The following is an 18855-nucleotide window of genomic DNA, read 5'->3' on the forward strand; positions in this document are numbered from 1 at the left end:
TAACTCTTCTTTCAATGCACTGACACTGTTGGGAATTGCGCCCAAGTCACTGCAATCCCTTTTGCTAACATCCCCAGATATTCTATTCAGACAATAATTCACATCCGAATGAACGCCCCAACTCCAGTGAAACTATCGCTTCAAGTCCACCTGAAATGAACAAATAGATCGACTTGGCCGGTTATTGACGAATTATCTGCCTTTAATAATTTCCCCCAACGTTAACATAAACCTTCCTGCTCATCGGTGCTTTCAGAAGTTTCTTTTTATTATTCCTATTTTTAGAAATATCTCCTGCTGTTTGTGCAAAAGAATTCACACAAAAGTTGTTCACGAAGTTACAACTCGCAGGCATCAAGAACAGTTAGCTATAAAACGGAATCATGAAAAACGATACACACACACACACACACACACACACACACACACACACACACACACACATATATATATATGTATATATATATATATTATATATATATATATATATATATAATATATATATATATACACACTGTGATGCTTGATTTCGTTATCTCATACCCACAAATGTATAAGTAGTTTGAAAACACGTAAAACAACGTACAGAGGAAAGAGATAAGGATTTTTTATCCGTGTATCCGGTTGGCAGATGCATTTTTATTTTAAACCACAACTTATTATACATGAAAGGTTGAACTGAACTCTTACTCTTATCGTTCTCCCCTATCCATCGATCAAACAGAGAGAGAGAGAGAGAGAGAGAGAGAGAGAGAGAGAGAGAGAGAGAGAGAGAGGCAAGCGTATGACTCATGGCTACTTTTTAAAGAGAAACAGACATTATTTACCTACTAGAGTAAGGGATGAAAGAGGGGAGGGGAGAGAGAGAGAGGGGGGGGGGGGAAGCTATCGGAAAGCATTAGGGGAAGTGGACCTTTTTCTTCCCAGGTTTACCACCTGAACAAACACTCTGGCTGCCTTCACTTGATATAACCAGCGGACGTTAAGACCGGATATTTGCATCCGCGGTGTTCTACAAACCGAGTGACTTTGACCCATATTTCAAAAGTGGAAAGGGAGATATCAAAGTGCGGTGAAAGTAAGATTTTAAAGACCACGGAGAGAGAGAATGTGTCAAATTATTATTATTATTATTGAGAGAGAGAGAGAGAGAGAGAGAGAGAGAGAGAGAGAGAGATTAGACGCCCCTGTGCAATACTGGTGAAATTAACCAACACCCAATTTAAAGTGAAGTGAAAACTTAGGTATAATTTTATGTTCTTACACAAACACACCTGCGATAACGCCCCATGTATTGCTTTGTGATCCCTGGCGGAGATGAAAATCCTAATAACAGTAGCTGGTTGTGGAAGAGCAAATATTTACTCTGTATACGAGTTCTTCCTTTTAAAAAGGAGTAGTTCATTACTCCTCAAGCATGATTTGGACGGGGGCCAACTATTATCTGTTGCACTCTCATTTATTATATAGCATGTCCTTTTTGTGTTGCGAATTTCTTTATTCCCTGCGAAAAACACGCTATACATTTACTGAATAAATGTAGTATAACCTGATATAAGATTTATCTAATTGTGTACACTGAAATGTTAAAGTATTGTTTTTACTCATTGAAAATATATTTACTTAACGTTGGATACCACGTACGTCATGTTTACACTACATTTATCCATAAAGATTAACGGATGAAATCTGGCCTGGTGTGTAAAAAAAGAAATGTAGTTTTCACATCCCAATGCAACAACACAATATCCAAGCAATCCCTAGCCTTATATAAATCAAAATTACAAGATGAAATTCAACCAAGCTTTAGTAACTGGACTGAACTATTTCAAATTTACAGCCGTACAACTCTAAGCAGAGCAGCATGAATTCAATAAGTCTCCAGTCCATGCTCTTCGAGCGTTTTACAAGACTTCCAATCGTGTGTCCAATGGTAGATATTCAGGAATTCGGGGAGAACGCGTAGACCCAGATGAAGTAGCAGTAGAAGTACACTAAAGGCAGGGATGTAAGAGTGCCCGAGGGAAATCTCTATAGTGGGCTGTTCTCACCTTCACAGCCTCCTCAATCTGAAGGTAATTCTTGGTGTTCTCCGTCAGGAGCACGAACTGCTTCCAGTCGTACTTCTTCATGAGGGAGATCAGGGCTTTCACGATTTTGGTCGACGGCGGAAGTGTCCTCGCAAAAGTGTAGTACTTGGATTTGTCGCTCACTCTTTTGTCAGCACATTTCTGTAAGGGAGAGTTAAAAATAACTGAATAACAATAAGGCCAATGCTAGTTCACATATGTGCAAAACTATCGATGATATTCTGAAAAAAATCTTATCTAACTTCGATTGAAATGGAAAATGCAGAACAGCAAAAATACGGGAACATCAGAATCTGCTACTGGAAACAGCCATAATCAATCATCAACCCAGTAATAACACTAAAAAAATCATACGGATGAAGCTCTGTATCAAATATGGCATACATCACAACGAGCTATACATCACGACTTGTTATTATGACGGACGAGTCTGCATAAGCGATACAAACATGCATCCATAAATATATTGTCATTAAAATTTACTGTTTTTAAAACTGTTATGTCTACTTTGCATATCAAAAGTATGACAAATACCGTGAACGTAAAATATGATAAATATTGCCAGCATATGTGTATTATAAACATAATTGCAATGGTAATTTAAAAGAAAAATTATTGCCCCACACTTTCGAGGGAAAAACAAAGCATTCCAATATTACTCGATTATACAACACGTCGACCGTTGTTAACTATAAAGGCGTACATAATAAAAAAGAATTCCACGTCACGAATATCTCTACTGCATACTGCAGTGAGTGCATCCAATACACAAAGCATTTGGCATGGGTCATGTGGTTGTTTTTAAAGGTAAACAATCATTGTCCGACGTACGTATTTACGAAAAGTCCCCACTGCAATAATAATAATAATAATAATAATAATAATAATAATAATAATAATAATAACACCGTGTTATTTATACATCAGTAGTTAAAGTTTTGCAAAATAAATTTTCCTGATCACATAACACACAACAGACCAAGGCTCTGCTTGGTTTCATCAGACGTAATTTTGAAATACATGAAAACTAATACTTAAAATCAGCCCGGAAATTAAAAAACGGCCTCAGATCCTGTTTCATTCGCGCTGAAAACAAGACACGGTATTAAATTCTTTTTGTTTCATTTTACAGATTTTTTTTTCATATAAAAATCAGATATTTTCCTACAGAGACACTGGTAACTGTCCGCGTTTAAAGAATAATAACATTATCAATCTGTTGCGGCAACGTTCTAGAACATTTGATTTTGAACTTATTTGTTATTTTTATTTCTCTTGGCTTATATGGGCATTTTAGGGTATGTAAACATTCTGGGTTGGGTTTAGTCCATTTAATAATCCTACTATAATGGGCGTAATGTCTGTCTGTCTGTCTGTCTGTCTGTGTCATTCAATCACGGTCTGTCTGTGTCATTCAATCACGGCCAAACGGCTGGTCAGATGGGCATGAAACTTGGCAGGGTTATGGTGGGGACCCCTAAGATGGTTCTTAATGGGGTTTCATCCAACCTAGCCCCCTCCTTTGTAGGGGGTGGGGGTGAGAAGGGATTCCCTGAAACGGAGCTGTTTCTGGCCATGGAACGAGGCTGGTTATTCCCGTACACTTAGTTACTTTACGATTTTTCATACATAATTTCTGTACAACTTCCCCGGAGAAAGTCGTGAATATTTCAGCTCGGACACAATAGAAGATGAAAATTATCATCAATATCTGCAAGATTTTTTGAATAACTTAAATCCATCGGGACTGCCAGTGCACAAAATAACATTGAAGAAGTACTGCCCAGTAATGTTGCTTCGGAATTTCGATCCTGCCAATGGACATAATAAAAAGGAAACTGACATGTTCCTACTTTCTACTCTTTTTTGGAAGACACAGGTTCATAAGAGCAAGTAGCCATAACGCACTGACATACAAGTTGCGTCTTTGCAGTAACATAATGAAAAGAAAGATACTTTATTATTCGTATCACCGTGCAAAGTAATTGACAAAGAAACGAACCAATCAAGATCCCTGTTCCATTAAATGAAAGTCACCGACAAGAGAGAGAGAGAGAGAGAGAGAGAGAGAGAGACAGAGGGAATATTTGAACGTGTGGCTTGAATTGAAATCGATAGCTAGATAGACAGAGAGATTGAATGTGGAGCTGTGTTTGAAAAATCCAGGAGAGAGAGAGAGAGAGAGAGAGAGAGAGAGAGAGAGAGAGAGAGAGAGAGAGAGAGAGAGAGAGCCATTTAACGAAATTAATGCACTACAATTTTATAATTTTATCTTGCTATCGAAAAATGAAAGAGAAAGAGAGAGGAGATAATTTGTGATTTGAGAGCTAAGTAATCCGATAATCCCATCATCGTCTTCGTTACTTGACTTACATTGAGAGAGAGAGAGGAGAGAGAGAGAGAGAGAGAGAGAATCATTAAAAGAGGGTAAACAATAATGAATACGAACTTCTTTACGTTCATTGATCGTCCCTTCACTTACTTTAAGAGGAGAGAGAGAGAGAGAGAGAGAGAGAATATCATTAAAAGAGGGGAAACAACAATGAATAAGAACTTCTCTGCGTTCAATGATCATCCCTTGAATTACATTACGAGAGAGAGAGAGAGAGAGAGAGAGAGAGAGAGAGAGAGAGACTATTCGTGTAATCGCCCTATTTTAATATTGCTGAACAAATAGTACATATAAATTTTTCACTTCTGCACCCGTATTTTATCATCCATCGTAGATGGGTAAGTTTGCTAGTAATAATAATAATAATAAAATCCTCATAGTAGCACGAGTCTTCAAATGGAGAAACAAATCCACAGTTATCTAAATGTACATATATTTAAATGTAAAATTTAAAACTTTTAAAGTTCTAAATTCTAAATTTAAATATATGTACATCTACATACATAACTGTGGATGTTTCTCCAATAATAATAATAATAATAATAATAATAATAATAATAATAATAATAATAATAATAATAATAATAATAATAATAATAATAATAATATTAATAATAATAATAATAAATCGAAAAAAATGCAGCATGTGGCAATTTAATTTCTTACGTATAGTACTCGACAATGTATAACACTGATACGCCTCTATATAAATTAGGGCAAATCTGTCCGAATTTCGAGACCTCTCACGTCTGGTAACCTACTACTAGAATTGTATGAAGAATGAAAGGACGCACCTGGTCTTCGGAACGGTACTCACGTTCCTAAAGTCAATACAGCATCGGTTTTTTTTTTCTTTTAGCTTTGACGACAAGGGTACACTAGTAAATCAAGATACCCGATACAAAGATATGTCACATAATGAAGAAAGAACCGCTCAATTCTCTGTGATCCTGGTACATACTATACTGTGTAACCCTGCTGAAATAGTCACAATACCTTGGACCACAGACCAACGTCAAGGAATGTAAGACTATATGGGTATAGCTTATATTTCAACCCGCAGGCTTGTACGTTCAACAACGTCTCCACTATGGCAAAATTTTCCAATGGGGTACCCATTGGCTCGTTTTTTAATTACAATTTTCAAGATTTTTAGATCTGATATTACTAACTAGAGTCGGGCGCATCAAGATAATCGACTCCGCAGGCTTAAAATTATACTTAATTAATTTCCATGAATAACTTACAATTATTCGAAGATGTCTTCAAGCTCATAATGATGTTACGTTCTTATCATTTCTCAAAAGATAGCCATTGAACACGGCTAACAATTACTGTGCTACTGAAATGAGGGGACGTGAGATTTTATCTTCAAGCAAATCCACAGACTGAAGAAATCAATCCCAACAAGTGGCACTGCTTTTAAGGATCTGTCATTTTACACATCGAGCTTTTTTGACGAAGTGAAATCTATTCGGATTATTTGGTGAGAGTACAGAAAAGAAATGCAATATCATGCACCAATTCATTTCATTCAGAAGCTCAAACGCCGCAAATTCGCAGAACAAATATGAACTGATGTTTAGAAGTAAGTCTTTGTTTAGCTTCTTTTATTTTACTCCATTTACCTGTTTATTTTTGTCATTTCTTTCCACAGCGAGTGAGAGTAGGTGAGAATAAGAGTTAATGAAGATTAAACTTCATTAAGTCGCGTGCTGTGCACTTTCTAAATAACCCTCATGGCTCAAACACGGCATTTTATCTCTGCTTTGGTAACGCTTGACCTGAATAATTCGTATCCGCTTAAAAATATATAAGACAAAAGTGCAGCAGCTATTTTTACCTGTGAATGATGTTGTTGCCTTTATGAAGCCAATGTAAAGGGCAAAACACTCAAGTTGCATTTCCCCTCAAAAAAAAGAGAGAGAGAGAGAGAGAGAGAGAGAGAGAGAGAGAGAGAGAGCGAAGAAGAAGAAGAAGAAGAAGAAGAGAAGAAGAAGAAGAAGAAGAAAGAAAGACAGAAAAGTATTACATTTGATGAGGACACAGAACAAATTCGCTATCACAGGGTGGCTTAACGATTTACCATGTACCTCCTGAGCTATAATAAGACCTTCGTCCTCCCCCCCACCATTAATCCGACACTGTGCATGATGGTGTCATAAATTAAGACCAATTCAGTAGAGTCCCAGAATGACTACAATTAATTAGCTATAATTACATGATTGTTATGCAGTCAAGCAATCTTTGCTGTACACCCATCCATCACATACGCTGTCTGTGTGTGTGTGTGTGTGTGTGTGTGTGGATCCTTTCCTTGAAGACCCTGTGGGTTGATGAACCTCAGGCTAAGATTTACCTGTCTAAAATGATTTATCTAAATTAACCTATAACACGCACTTCAACCAAACTTATTTCCAGTGGAGCAAATAATACTAAACATAAAACCTGCGAAAAAAAATAAGGAAGAGACATTAAGTATCTCGTGAACATAAAATCTACAAAACACTCGTAGATCAAAAACAGAAATTCCTTTTGAAATGGTGGTTCCGTCTTTCCCATTTTTATTCGTCGTAAAGTGAGAAATTCCAGAGCTACGGACCACTGAACTTGAAACAAAATATTCGTCACCAGTTTTTCTTTATCCGAGACCGACATGCACACAATTTGGCTCAGGTTCATTCTCTGAAAAAAAAAAAAAAAAAAAAAAAAAAAAAAACAAAAAAAAAAAAAAAAAAAAAAAAAAAAAAAAAAAAAAAAAATGGATTCACCGCCGATCAAGATAAGATGGCGCGGAAGTGATTGTGAGCGACGACAGACATCGGAGGAAAGAGTTGGTATGCAAGTCCTGATCAGAGGACAAGAAAGGAAAAAGACGAAACTTAATATGTAGCATTTTATTCTTCAGTTCCGTTTGTATTTTATATATATAAGGCTACAGCATATCTGTATAATTTTTTTTTATTGAATATGTAATCCTATACTTCAGGTCAGTAAGTTATTTTATACCACACACACACTATAATATATATATTATATATATATATATATATATATATATATATATATATATATATATATATATATATATATAGTTCAAGATTTAGCTAGAAAACAAGGAAAGAAATAATCTTTAACCCAAGTTTAATGCATCTATGTTTTACAAGTTCCCCCTTCCACTTGGAAAAGAACCCATTCTCTCCATTCTCCCTTTTTCTTTTGAAAAGCTATCCTCTTCTCCCATTGGTGCTTAGAATTACCCCCTACAGAGCGACCTCTTTAAAAGGCCTTGGATCCAGGAGAAGAGCCTCAGAAAACGACGGGACCTAGACTAGGTCAGATCACTGGTGGCCCCCCTCCTGGGCCTGCTTTCCATGTTTTGGGAAGCCCAAGTATACTTTTAAAAGTCCATAGTGTCGTGACTTAGAGAAGGAGGCAACCAGCTTCATCACAAAAAGGTACAGTGAGGGAATTTCCATTTCAACCAAGGATTTGTTTTATCTTTGTCTGTATTTCATTTCATTTTCCAAGGCAACTTGTGCAGTGTTTCATTCCCCTTCGCCATCTGGGCTCAATTCTGTAATTACTCCTCTGTGATACAAGTAACATTCCCCTAGTGAATTAAAGCCACGAAATAGTTTCTGCTGTGTAAATTTCCCAGTCATTTCATTTCCCCCTGAGTGGCCTTTTGATTGAGAGAAACAGTGAGTAGAGTTCGCGCCATGTGTGCCCTCTACTTGCAGACAAACGCTGTGCCTGGCTGTGGTAGAACTTGGAAGTCCTTCAAGCTTGCAATTTTGCTCCGTTGTGCAATTTTCCTAAACACGTGACTTGGCTGCTCCCCCCCACGTGTCCTGGTAGACTGAGAGAAGTTCTCCTACCCTTGTGTTTCCTGGACCTCTGTCAATTTATGTAAATACAGTGCTTTTAAAACTAGAGTCCAGCTTTTATGTAAAAATTCCTCCCTCTTCAACCTTTTTTTTTTTCTTGTTCAAACCCCTCGTCCTCTAGTCAAGGCCTAAATCTTCAATGTAAGTGTATTTTCTGGGAGAAGACGAGGTGGAATTTTGAATAATGGCGCCTTAAACCAGGATTGCGTTGTAGCGATTGTTAAGCTAAAATCAAGAAAGAAACGAATCTGAATTTCTTAATATTTTTATGAGCAAGCGAAGGCAAGGTTTCCAAATTCTCCACAACAGGAATAAGGTAAATTTTATTTTATTTTCTAGTATTTGTGTAGAACTAGTTATTCTGGTTAGGGATATAAAATCTGACTGCCTTTGTAGCGATAGAAAAGAGACCACGTGTAGGCTGATAAACCCCAGATCGAGAGAGAAATTAATATTATGTGCCATTGCATGAAGAACAGAGGTTAGGGAGTAAGTTTCAAAACGAAAATATCTGCTAGTTAATCACAAATCCCACGTTGTAAAGGTATCTCCGTGTGTTATTTTTTTATGTGAAACAACGTGCGCTAGCTCTCTCTCTCTCTCTCTCTCTCTCACTGGCAAACCTCGCATGTCTAAACGGGGTAGGACCTTTAAATCCTCCAGCCACGTGGCCCGAAACCTATCCCAATCCCGCTCCATCCATTAACAAAAGATAGACGAGTCAATCAGTCAGAAAAGCAAAAACATTGTGTTAGCGTAAAACATTCTTAAAGATAGGATAAGCAAAATTAAAGGTAAACGTTTTCTTTTCGTTATTCTCTGTGCAGAAAGTAATCAAATAAGGACAAATACTTTTGCATGCCAAACAAGGGCCAGCCCGACCTTGAATGTGTTGAGTTTTCGCATTTATGTTCTTTATTTCCCATGCGTTCACGTGAGGATTCAGTGAAGTCCGTGACCAGATTTTTTTTTTTTTTTTACAAACCCGTAATTGCGTTGAGTTTCCGCATTTACGTTCCTTATTTGCCACATTTTCACGTGAGGATTCCGTGAATTCCGTGACCAGATTTTTTTTTACAAACCCGTAAGTGCATTGAGTTTCCACATTTACGTTCTTTATTTCCCACGCTTTCACGTGAGGATTCCGGGAATTCCGTGACCAGATTTTTTTTTTTTACAAACCCGTAACTGCGTTGAGTTTCCGCATTTACGCTCTTTATTTGCCACGTTTTCACGTGAGGATTCCGTGAATTCTGTGACCAGATTTTTTTTTTATTACAAACCCGTAAGTGCGTTGAGTTCCGCATTTACGTTCTTTATTTCCCACACTTTCACGTGAGGATTCCGTGAATTTGTGACTAGATTTTTATCTTTTTTTTCACCTTTTACCTTACAAATCCGTACTAGCGTTGAGTTTCCACCTCTCCTCTACGAAATCCTTTTGCTACCTTTTCAAGTGAGGTTTCCGTGAATTTCGTGACTGAAATTTTATTTTCCCTTTTACCATACAAATACATATTGGCGTCGAGTTTCCGCCTCTACGAAATCCTTTTGCTACCACGTGAGGAATCCGTGAATTTCCAGGGTCTTTTGTATATTTTACGAAGTTTATTACCAAATCCATTACCGGCGTCGAGTTCTCCGCCGAACTGTAAATTACAGACATTCTATGGCGTGAGTTTTCCGCTGTGCTACGCACCATTAGTAACTGTGTTTGCAGGTATTTACAATCATCTTGCCAGGTCTGTGTCGAGCATTTCCGCATACCTCTGGCGACATTTGCTGATTTTGCAACCACTTTCCACCCTATTTTTTCTCAGGCTAGTCTACTAGCGTTTTACGGCTGAGAAGATGGCCAGTAACGCAGCACTGGAGGAGGCTAAGGCCTTCACAGAAGCCGGACAAGCCCTGGGGCTGGAGAGCACAAAACTGATCAATTGGGTGAATGATAAGCTGAAGGAAGCAGCCCAAGAGAGAGCAACCGAACGGGAGAAGGAGAGGGAAGCACAAGAAAGAAGAGAAGCAGCTGAAAGAGAAGTGCAAGACAGAAGAGAAGCGGCTGAAAGAGAAGCACAAGACAGAAGAGAAGCGGCTGAGAGAGAAGCACAAGAAAGAAGAGAAGTGGCTGAAAGAGAATTCCAAGCTGCTGAAAGGGAGAAAGAAAGGGCACATGAACTGGCTATGGCAGTCCAGAAGTGCCACCCTGGCACCTCCGAGTCCCACGCCTCCTGCGTCCTCTCACCTCCACAGTATGGGCGGCCTCAATAGGGCTTGGGACGATAATGAACCCGACACCTGGCTCGATCATGTCGAGCAGGTGTTCGGGAATTTCAATCCAACCCCTCAGGAAGTGGCCCTCCTCCTTGGCAAGCATCTTGCTGGCAAAGGGCGGACTGTATTCGAGGCCCTTCGCCTGAATGAGTGACACGATCTCGCCCTCATCCGAGAGGCAATCCTTGGGGCTTACGAATTGACCCCAGACCGGTGGAGGCAAAAATGGAGGACTATGCCCAAGGAGGCTAACCAGACGTGGACTGAGTGGGCAGCCAAGAAGGCACTGGCATTCCGTAGGCGGACAAAGGCCTCCAACGCAACATCTGTTGAGGAGGTCTTAGAACTCTTACAGTTAGAGGACTTTCTTGCCTACGCCCCGCCTGATCTTGCCACCCACTTGGTGGACCAGGCCCCTAAGACTCTTTTGGAATGCTGTAAATGGGCAGATGCCTATGATACCCACCATTCATTGCAGAGTTCTTTAAAGAAAAAAATACGTCCTGCTCTCCCCTCACTCCTACTGCCACCTCTCAGCCTACCCAGCGCCCCAATATCCTTCCTCGGAAACCTGTGTGTGGGCATTGCAACAAACCAGGTCACACCACCGAGCAGTGCCTCTCAAAGGTAGATCCTCCTCAACACGCTTCTGGCACTCCTCTAAATGGACTACCTAACCATAGTAACAAAAACAATGGCCATTGGAATAGAAACAACAGGCCCAGGCCTGATTTTAGCAAAAGTTTCTGTGAAACATGCAGAGTGCATGGGCACACTGCTGCCTGGGTGGGATGCCCCCAAAAAGCTCCTGTTTCTGTCATTGCTATAGCCGTGACAAATCCATCCACCCTAGGCCCCCCTGCTCAGGGCCCAATATTTGTCGCACCTCCAAGAGGTCGCTATCCTGCCCGCCAGGTCCGAGCTTTCGACGACACTGGTGCGCAAGTCTCCATCATCTGAGAGGATAAAATTCCTTACAGAGCTAAGGTTGATAGGCATCAGTTCGTGACGATAGAGAGCCTCAACCTACTGTCCGGTTGAGAGTCACACGACCTAACCGTTCGAAGATATGTACCATGGCAGTAGCAAACTATATACCAGGAGGTTATGATGTCCTGCTAGGACAAGATTTTAAGTCTCCTCCTAACTTTGTACCGTATCAGGGCCACCACCCTCACATAGCACCAGACCCGTTCCACAGGCCTCCAAGGACTACCTCTGCACCGCCAGTGCCACTTGAAGGTGCCAGGCAGTGCCAGGCTCCATCTCTCATGGATGTTGAGCCACGTTCGAGTCCTTCCACTGAGTCAGAAACGGCCTTAGTGCCAGTGCCTAGGCCAGACTCGAGTCTTCCTTCTGGAGCTCTAAGTCCTGGTCGCTCTCCCTCCGCTGCCTTGGCCCAACCACCTATGCTGGCAGTCAAGGAAGAGCCAATTCCAATGGGAATCCTCCAGGACACCCATGAACATAGTGGACACTCCACCAATGGTGCGGCCTCGCAGCCTTCCCCAGTCGGTCCTCCCCACGGGTAAGCCATTCCCGAATACCATTACCTCTTCCAATCCCCCTCTGTCAGCAGCAAACCGGTCCCAGAGTAATGACTTTGCCGAATCCTATTTGGCCGAAGAACTCAGGGAACCGAGCCCCGCAGCATTAGGCACGGGGACGAGTGCCAAGGCTCCAGTTGTCGCAGCAGCTGGAGCAGATGCCCCTTCAGAATCTTCAAAGGGCTTGGATCTTCTAAGGGCCCCCATGGCATCCTCAAACTGACCTCGGAGAGGTCGAAGGAAGAAGGGAAAAGGGCGTCGAGGTTTTCCAAAACCTTACGAGAGCCAATAGCCTCTCTGCACTAGTGCTTGGCACAGTGGCCCCCTCTTAAAGAGAATTCTGACCCTCTCCATCCAAAAGAGAGTGCCAGACTCAGCTACTTCTACTTCTTTCTGACCCTTTGGTAACTTTCTCCTTTTCCTTTTGTATTGCCTGTATCTTATCTTCCTTGGTTTCCTTTCTTCTTATTTACTGCCTTGTAACGTTTGTTGTATATTGTATGCCCTGCTTAGGCAGAGCCAAACTGCCAGCTACCCTGGCCTTGTGTAATTTAGTACTTCTTTACGAACTACTGTCGTAAGAGTGCCACAATTGGCACCGTGCCCTATTCTAGGCACTTAGAATTCCATTTAACTTGGGAAAATTTTAACCAGCAAACGTTGCTATAGCTTAGAGATAATTTCGAACCTGACTCGTTTATACACATTAGTGGGTTAGCTGTTCTGATATAGTGTTATTCCCTTTCCTTTATATTTTGTGAGATTGACGTTGTTTTGATCAAGTTTACAATTCGTTTTCTTGTCGGTGTGTGTCATCATATTTAATTCCTACGAAGAATTACTCCATTAATTTTCCCCTTGTTACTGCACTAATGTTAGTGCTGATATAATTAATAGGGTTAGGTGTCGTCTTGTTACGAGACAATGTAACTTCACGAAACTGTAGGGCCATTAATATACCTGAACGGGTCATATCGATCCATCAGGGTAGTCAGATAAGATGTGTTACCCTGAACAACTGTGTTAGTAGTATTATGTAAGATGTAACTTACCTGTAGGTCTAATTAAATATAGAACCACTTATTGTTGTTCATTGTTATTCTCAGTGTGGCATTATATTTTAAGTCATTTGAATATAGAAAGTTAATCTTTAGTCAAGTAACACTTCATTTTACTTAATTCTTTGCCTGTCGAGTAAGACTTCATGAATATTATAATTGGCAGATTTTGAATATTGCATATATTATAAGTTCACTCAATGGAGAATGGAAGGCTCAGTAATCTATATTGCAATTGGTCCTTGTTTCTAGCTTGTCTTGTCCATTCCAACCTGTCCAGGGTTGACATGGTCCTCTAGAATGGGGAGGAGTTCAAGATTTAGCTAGAAACAAGGAAAGAAATAATCTTTAACCCAAGTTTAATGCTTCTATTTTTTACGAGTTGCCCTTCCACTTGGAAAAGAACCCATTCTCTCCATTCTCCCTTTTCCTTATGAAAAGCTATCCTCTTCTCCCATTGGTGCTTGGAATTACCCCCTACAGAGCAACCTCTTTAAAAGGAATGGGGTACATCTCATCACAGCCAAACTCATCGCCGCCAACTCATCGCCGATACTCATCCCCGGCCCAACTCATCCCCCGGCCCAAACTCATCCCCTGGGCCCAACTCATCCTGGCCCCAACTCATCCCTGGCCCAACTCATTCCCGGCAGTGATTAATGAAATTCAGTAAATATTAAAAACACCTTTATTCAGAATCTACTTCTACTTTTATCGGTGAAGAGTCATGGGTGTGAGTATTCAAGACTTTAACTACGTTTCCAAATCTTGTGTGTATTCTCGCTTTACACCTGCCGAGCTGATCACATTTCCAGAACATCAAATTGCTGTCCGTTTTGCTGAATTTGTCGAAAATGAACAAATAGCCATCATGAGAAAATTTCACTTTGCCTCTCTGACTTAAAATTGTCTCCATTGTAATGGGTTTACTGAAAGAATGTAAAAACTGAAAGTGATATATCGAAAGGTCAATAATTACTAACGTTTTTTTCTTTTGTTTGAAAAAAAAATGATTTCATACCTGCTTTTGTTTGTAATTGGTAATTGAGTAATTGTCGTCATGCGTTGAAAGGTTAAAAATTACTAACGTTTTTGTTGACAAACTTTGATTTCATAGTTCGGTATTTTTGTTTACAAATAGTAGGATTGGTAATTGAGTAACTGTTGTTTCGTTTTTATTTACACTGCCTTGCAGTGTGTGTGTGTGTGTGTGTGTGTGTGTGTGTGTGTGTGTGTTGGACCGGTAGTGAGTTGGGCCGGGCGGGTATAAGTTGGCTGGAGATGAGCTGGGCCGGAGATAAGTTGGGCCGGGGATAAGTCGGGTCGGAGATGAGTTGGCGGTGATGAGTTGGCTGGCGATGAGATGGCGGCGTTGAGTTGTCCCATTTCGCTTTAAAAGACCTTGGATCCAGGAGAAGAGCCTCAGAACACGACGGGACCTAGACTAGGTCAGATCACTGGCCCCAGACACCGTTGCCCCCCAACCTTCTGGGCCTGCTTTCCATTCTTTGGGAAGCCCAAGTATACTTTTAACAGTCCATAGTGTCGCGACTTAGAGAAGGAGGCAACCAGCTTCATCACATTCATCACAAAAAGGTACTGTAAGGGAATTTCCATTTCAACCAGGGAATTGTTTTATCTTTGTCTGTATTTCATTTCATTTTCCAAGGCAACTTGTGCAGTGTTCCATTCCCCTTCGCCATCTGGGCTCAATTCTGTAATTACTCCTGTGATACCAGTAACATTCCCCTAGTGAATTAAAGCCACGAAATAGTTTCTGCTGTGTAAATTTCCCAGTCATTTCATTTCCCCCTGAGTGGCCTTTTGATTGAGAGAAACAGTGAGTAGAGTTCACCCCACGTGTGCCCTGCCTTATACCTATGGTCCTCTACTTGCAGACAAATGCTGTGCCTGGTTGTGTAGATCTTGGAAGTCCTTCAAGCCTGCAATTTTGCTCCGTTGCGCAATTTTCCTAAACACGTGACCGGGCTGCTCCCCCCCACCTGTCCTGGTAGACTGAGAGAAGTTCTCCTACCCTTGTGTTTCCTGGACCTCTGCCAATTTATGTAAATACAGTGCTTTTAAAACTAGAGTCCAGCTTTTATGTAAAAATTCCTCCCTCTTCAAAACCCTTTTTTTTTTACTTGTTCAAACCCCTCCCCGTCCTTCCTTAGTTCAAGGCCTAAATCTTTCCCAATGTAAAGTGTATTTTCTGGGAGACGACGAGGTGGAATTTTGAATAATATATATATATATATAGTATATATATATATCTATATATATAGTATATATATAACTATATATATATTATTATAGATATATATATATATATGATATATATATTATATATATATATATATTATATATATATATTATATAGTATATATATATATATATATATATATATATATATATTATATATATATATATATATATATTCATATATATATATATATATATATATATATATATATGATATATATATATATATATATATATATATTATATATATATATTATATATATATTATATATATATATATATATCTATATATATATATATCATGATGTTCCGTATGCAGCATGATTTATGACTGCGTGTCTCTTGTATTTTTGTCATTGTTATCAATAAAGGCAAACTAAACCAGATTATGAACTTGTATTTGTATCCATAACTATTCTCTTGGTCTCAAACAGAAAACTGTCATCACATAAAATCATTAATTGATCAGAAAAGTTCATGACGTATCCAAAGAAGACTAATATACTCTTCACTCTTCATTATCCTATATTAAGATATGATTTGAATACACTGATAGAAAAAAAGTTTGTCCTAATTCGTGTTTAATAAAATCCAGAAAACAATGGCAAAGTGTAAGTATTTTAACTAATGCAGAATGATCTTAGGCATGTGGATATACTATAACTTCATATCCTTGATGTGGTGAGTCATGACATGACTTCAAATATACATCGTCATATTGGTTCTATTTGTATCAATAGATCATGAATAAAAAAAAATCTCTGATATTTTTTAAATGGTATGTCCTTAATCCGTTCAGAAGGTGTATGTGTGTCTGCGTGTGTGTGTATGTGACAGAGAGAGAGAGAGGAGAGAGAGAGAGAGACATATTTATATTTAATATATATATATATATATATATATATATATATATATATATATATTATATATATATATATATATATTAGTTTTTGTCACAAACCTCGGGACATTTTTCATATTCACAAATATTATGCCACAAATCTCGTTTAATATCCGGTTCACTATCGGTAATAATTTATATTCTAGTGGAATTATAATTGGCAAATGCTTCGTTACCAGCGGGATTCGAACTGCCGCCTAGATTGGGCAAACAACGACGGACAGGAACTTTTAAATACTGAACTATCAAGGGAGGTGCAGCATGATATATATCATTTTGCGTGTGGGGTCACATAAACACACACACACACACGCATGCATATACTATGCATATATATATATATATATATATATATATATATATATATACATATATATATATATATATATATATATATATATATATATATATATATATATATATATATATATATTTATGTATATATATATATATATATATATATATATATATATATATATATATATATATATATATATATATATACACACGCAACTTTTGCCAGTCTTCGATATTCATATCTTTTACTTTGTTGGATGATGTATTGCAAGTGCCATAAATCAGATATTCATTTTAGATATTCATATTAATTTTAGCCTTTGCCAACAGCATAACGTAACGACTCTCAAGAAGCGACCTTGCAATTTCACCACATAGAAGGCCACTGGCTTTGAACCCGAGTGAAGCATTTTAGCAAACTTTCGCCTCGTATGCCATTACCAAAGAAGCAAAAAATTCTATTCTCTGTCAGTCGCCCTACCAGCATTGTCACCCATTGAGCTTATAAGGACGCATTCAACAAACGCCCTTTCATGCCATTCACTTTTATCCCGGTAGGCCTAACGCAATAATCCCTTCCTTCTTATCTCATTACTAAACAGCAGTAGTTAATTATGGCCTGCGAAGATTTTTATTCAGTAGAAAGGCTCAGAGCCACCTGCATTGCTCCGAGCAGACATCTACTGTCGGTTGACAAACACTTCCTACTTTAGCATTGCCAAAACTGACTGGCCTTAATTATATGCATCTCAACAGCAACATAATCCTGTATGAAAAGACTCTTCCATCGAGGAATTAAATTATCTCTACTAATAGGATGGTTTCTAACAAAAGCAAGGCAGCAGTCACTACTAGATTTCGCCTTTAAACATTAAATGAAGTGCATCTAGTACGTTTGAACTTCTTGCACTTATCAAACCCTCTTGATCTGATTTATGAAAATTAGGCTATGGGGCCAAGCACTGTGACACTTCAGCCATTCCCTGTGCCAGACAGTGAAGAGAGTTCGAGTATTGGATACCTGGACTAATGAAAGGAAGTTAGAATAGTTCAATGTAGGGGCACTGCAAACAACCTTTAGCAACGCCTGTAGTGCATCAAATGATGTAAAATGTTAGCCCTAACTCCTAAGGGACTTTTATAGGTCTTGCTCCCTTTATTTCCATTAAGACCCACGCCTTAAACTAACTGAAACAACTGACTTTATTAGTGGGCTCTGGAAGATTTCAATATATCCTGGGGGCCGAATAGTAGTTAAAGGTGAGCTGCAGTAACTAATGATGTCATAGCTCCAACAAGGTTGAACTAATTTCCATAGTGAAGTCATTGAAGTCAAAATGATGCATGTAAAACCTTTCCAGCTTCATAGAGAGAGAGAGAGAGAGAGAGAGAGAGAATGCCCAAACGCAGCAGAGAATGATAGAGAAATAGTCTCAGGCTCAAAGACAAGTGAAAATGATGGAGTAACATAGCAACAGGTCAAAGCCCCACGAGAGAGAGAGAGAGAGAGAGAGAGAGAGGACAAAAGGGGGTCAGTACGGTCAGAAAGAAACCAATATCTGTGGCAGTGGGATGTTTTCTCAAACAGCCGTACACACTAATTTATTTGGGGGAAGGGTAACAGCCCAGTGGTGAAATTGATGGGTTTATGTTTCTAACTTCCGTCGGGTACTATTCGTCCTCTTCAAACAAGGAGAACTAGGCCTGTCACACCTATATAATAAACGAGCACATTCCTTTAAAAAAATAAATGCTAGGTATAACCTACTTCCTAACTGAAATGACAAGACATACTACTTCAGTAACTGGCGGTTCGAATCCCCGAGGACGGAAATTGTCAATTGCATACATGTGTATGCATACACACAAAATACATTTCTATTGAAACAAACACTAAAATATAAAATTAGACGCTTCCCTATCTCTTCACAACAGACTCCCTTTACATTGTTCTTCTGTCATCTTGCTAAAATAAAATATTACGCCATTCAAAGGATGTCACATGCATTTTAAGCCACTTCCATGAAGGCCATTGGATGTTCGCTCACCTCTTACGGGGAGTTGAATAGAATTCAATATAGAATTCAGGCCAAAGACCAAGCACTGAGACCTAAGAGGCCATTCAGCGCCGAAACGGACATTGACAA

General features: G+C 39.1%; 1 protein-coding gene across 1 annotated transcript in view; it reads right to left on the minus strand.

Moving 5' to 3' along the window:
- LOC135206913 (guanylate cyclase 32E-like) overlaps nt 1-18855 on the minus strand; it is a 176716-nt gene that overhangs the window by 51561 nt on the left and 106300 nt on the right. Inside the window, 1 exon segment of the mRNA XM_064238401.1 lies at nt 2052-2231. Within this exon segment, the coding sequence (XP_064094471.1) occupies nt 2052-2231 (180 nt within the window).

Source organism: Macrobrachium nipponense, chromosome 31 (assembly GCF_015104395.2).
Source record: "Macrobrachium nipponense isolate FS-2020 chromosome 31, ASM1510439v2, whole genome shotgun sequence".
Classification (NCBI taxonomy): Eukaryota; Metazoa; Arthropoda; class Malacostraca; order Decapoda; family Palaemonidae; genus Macrobrachium; species Macrobrachium nipponense.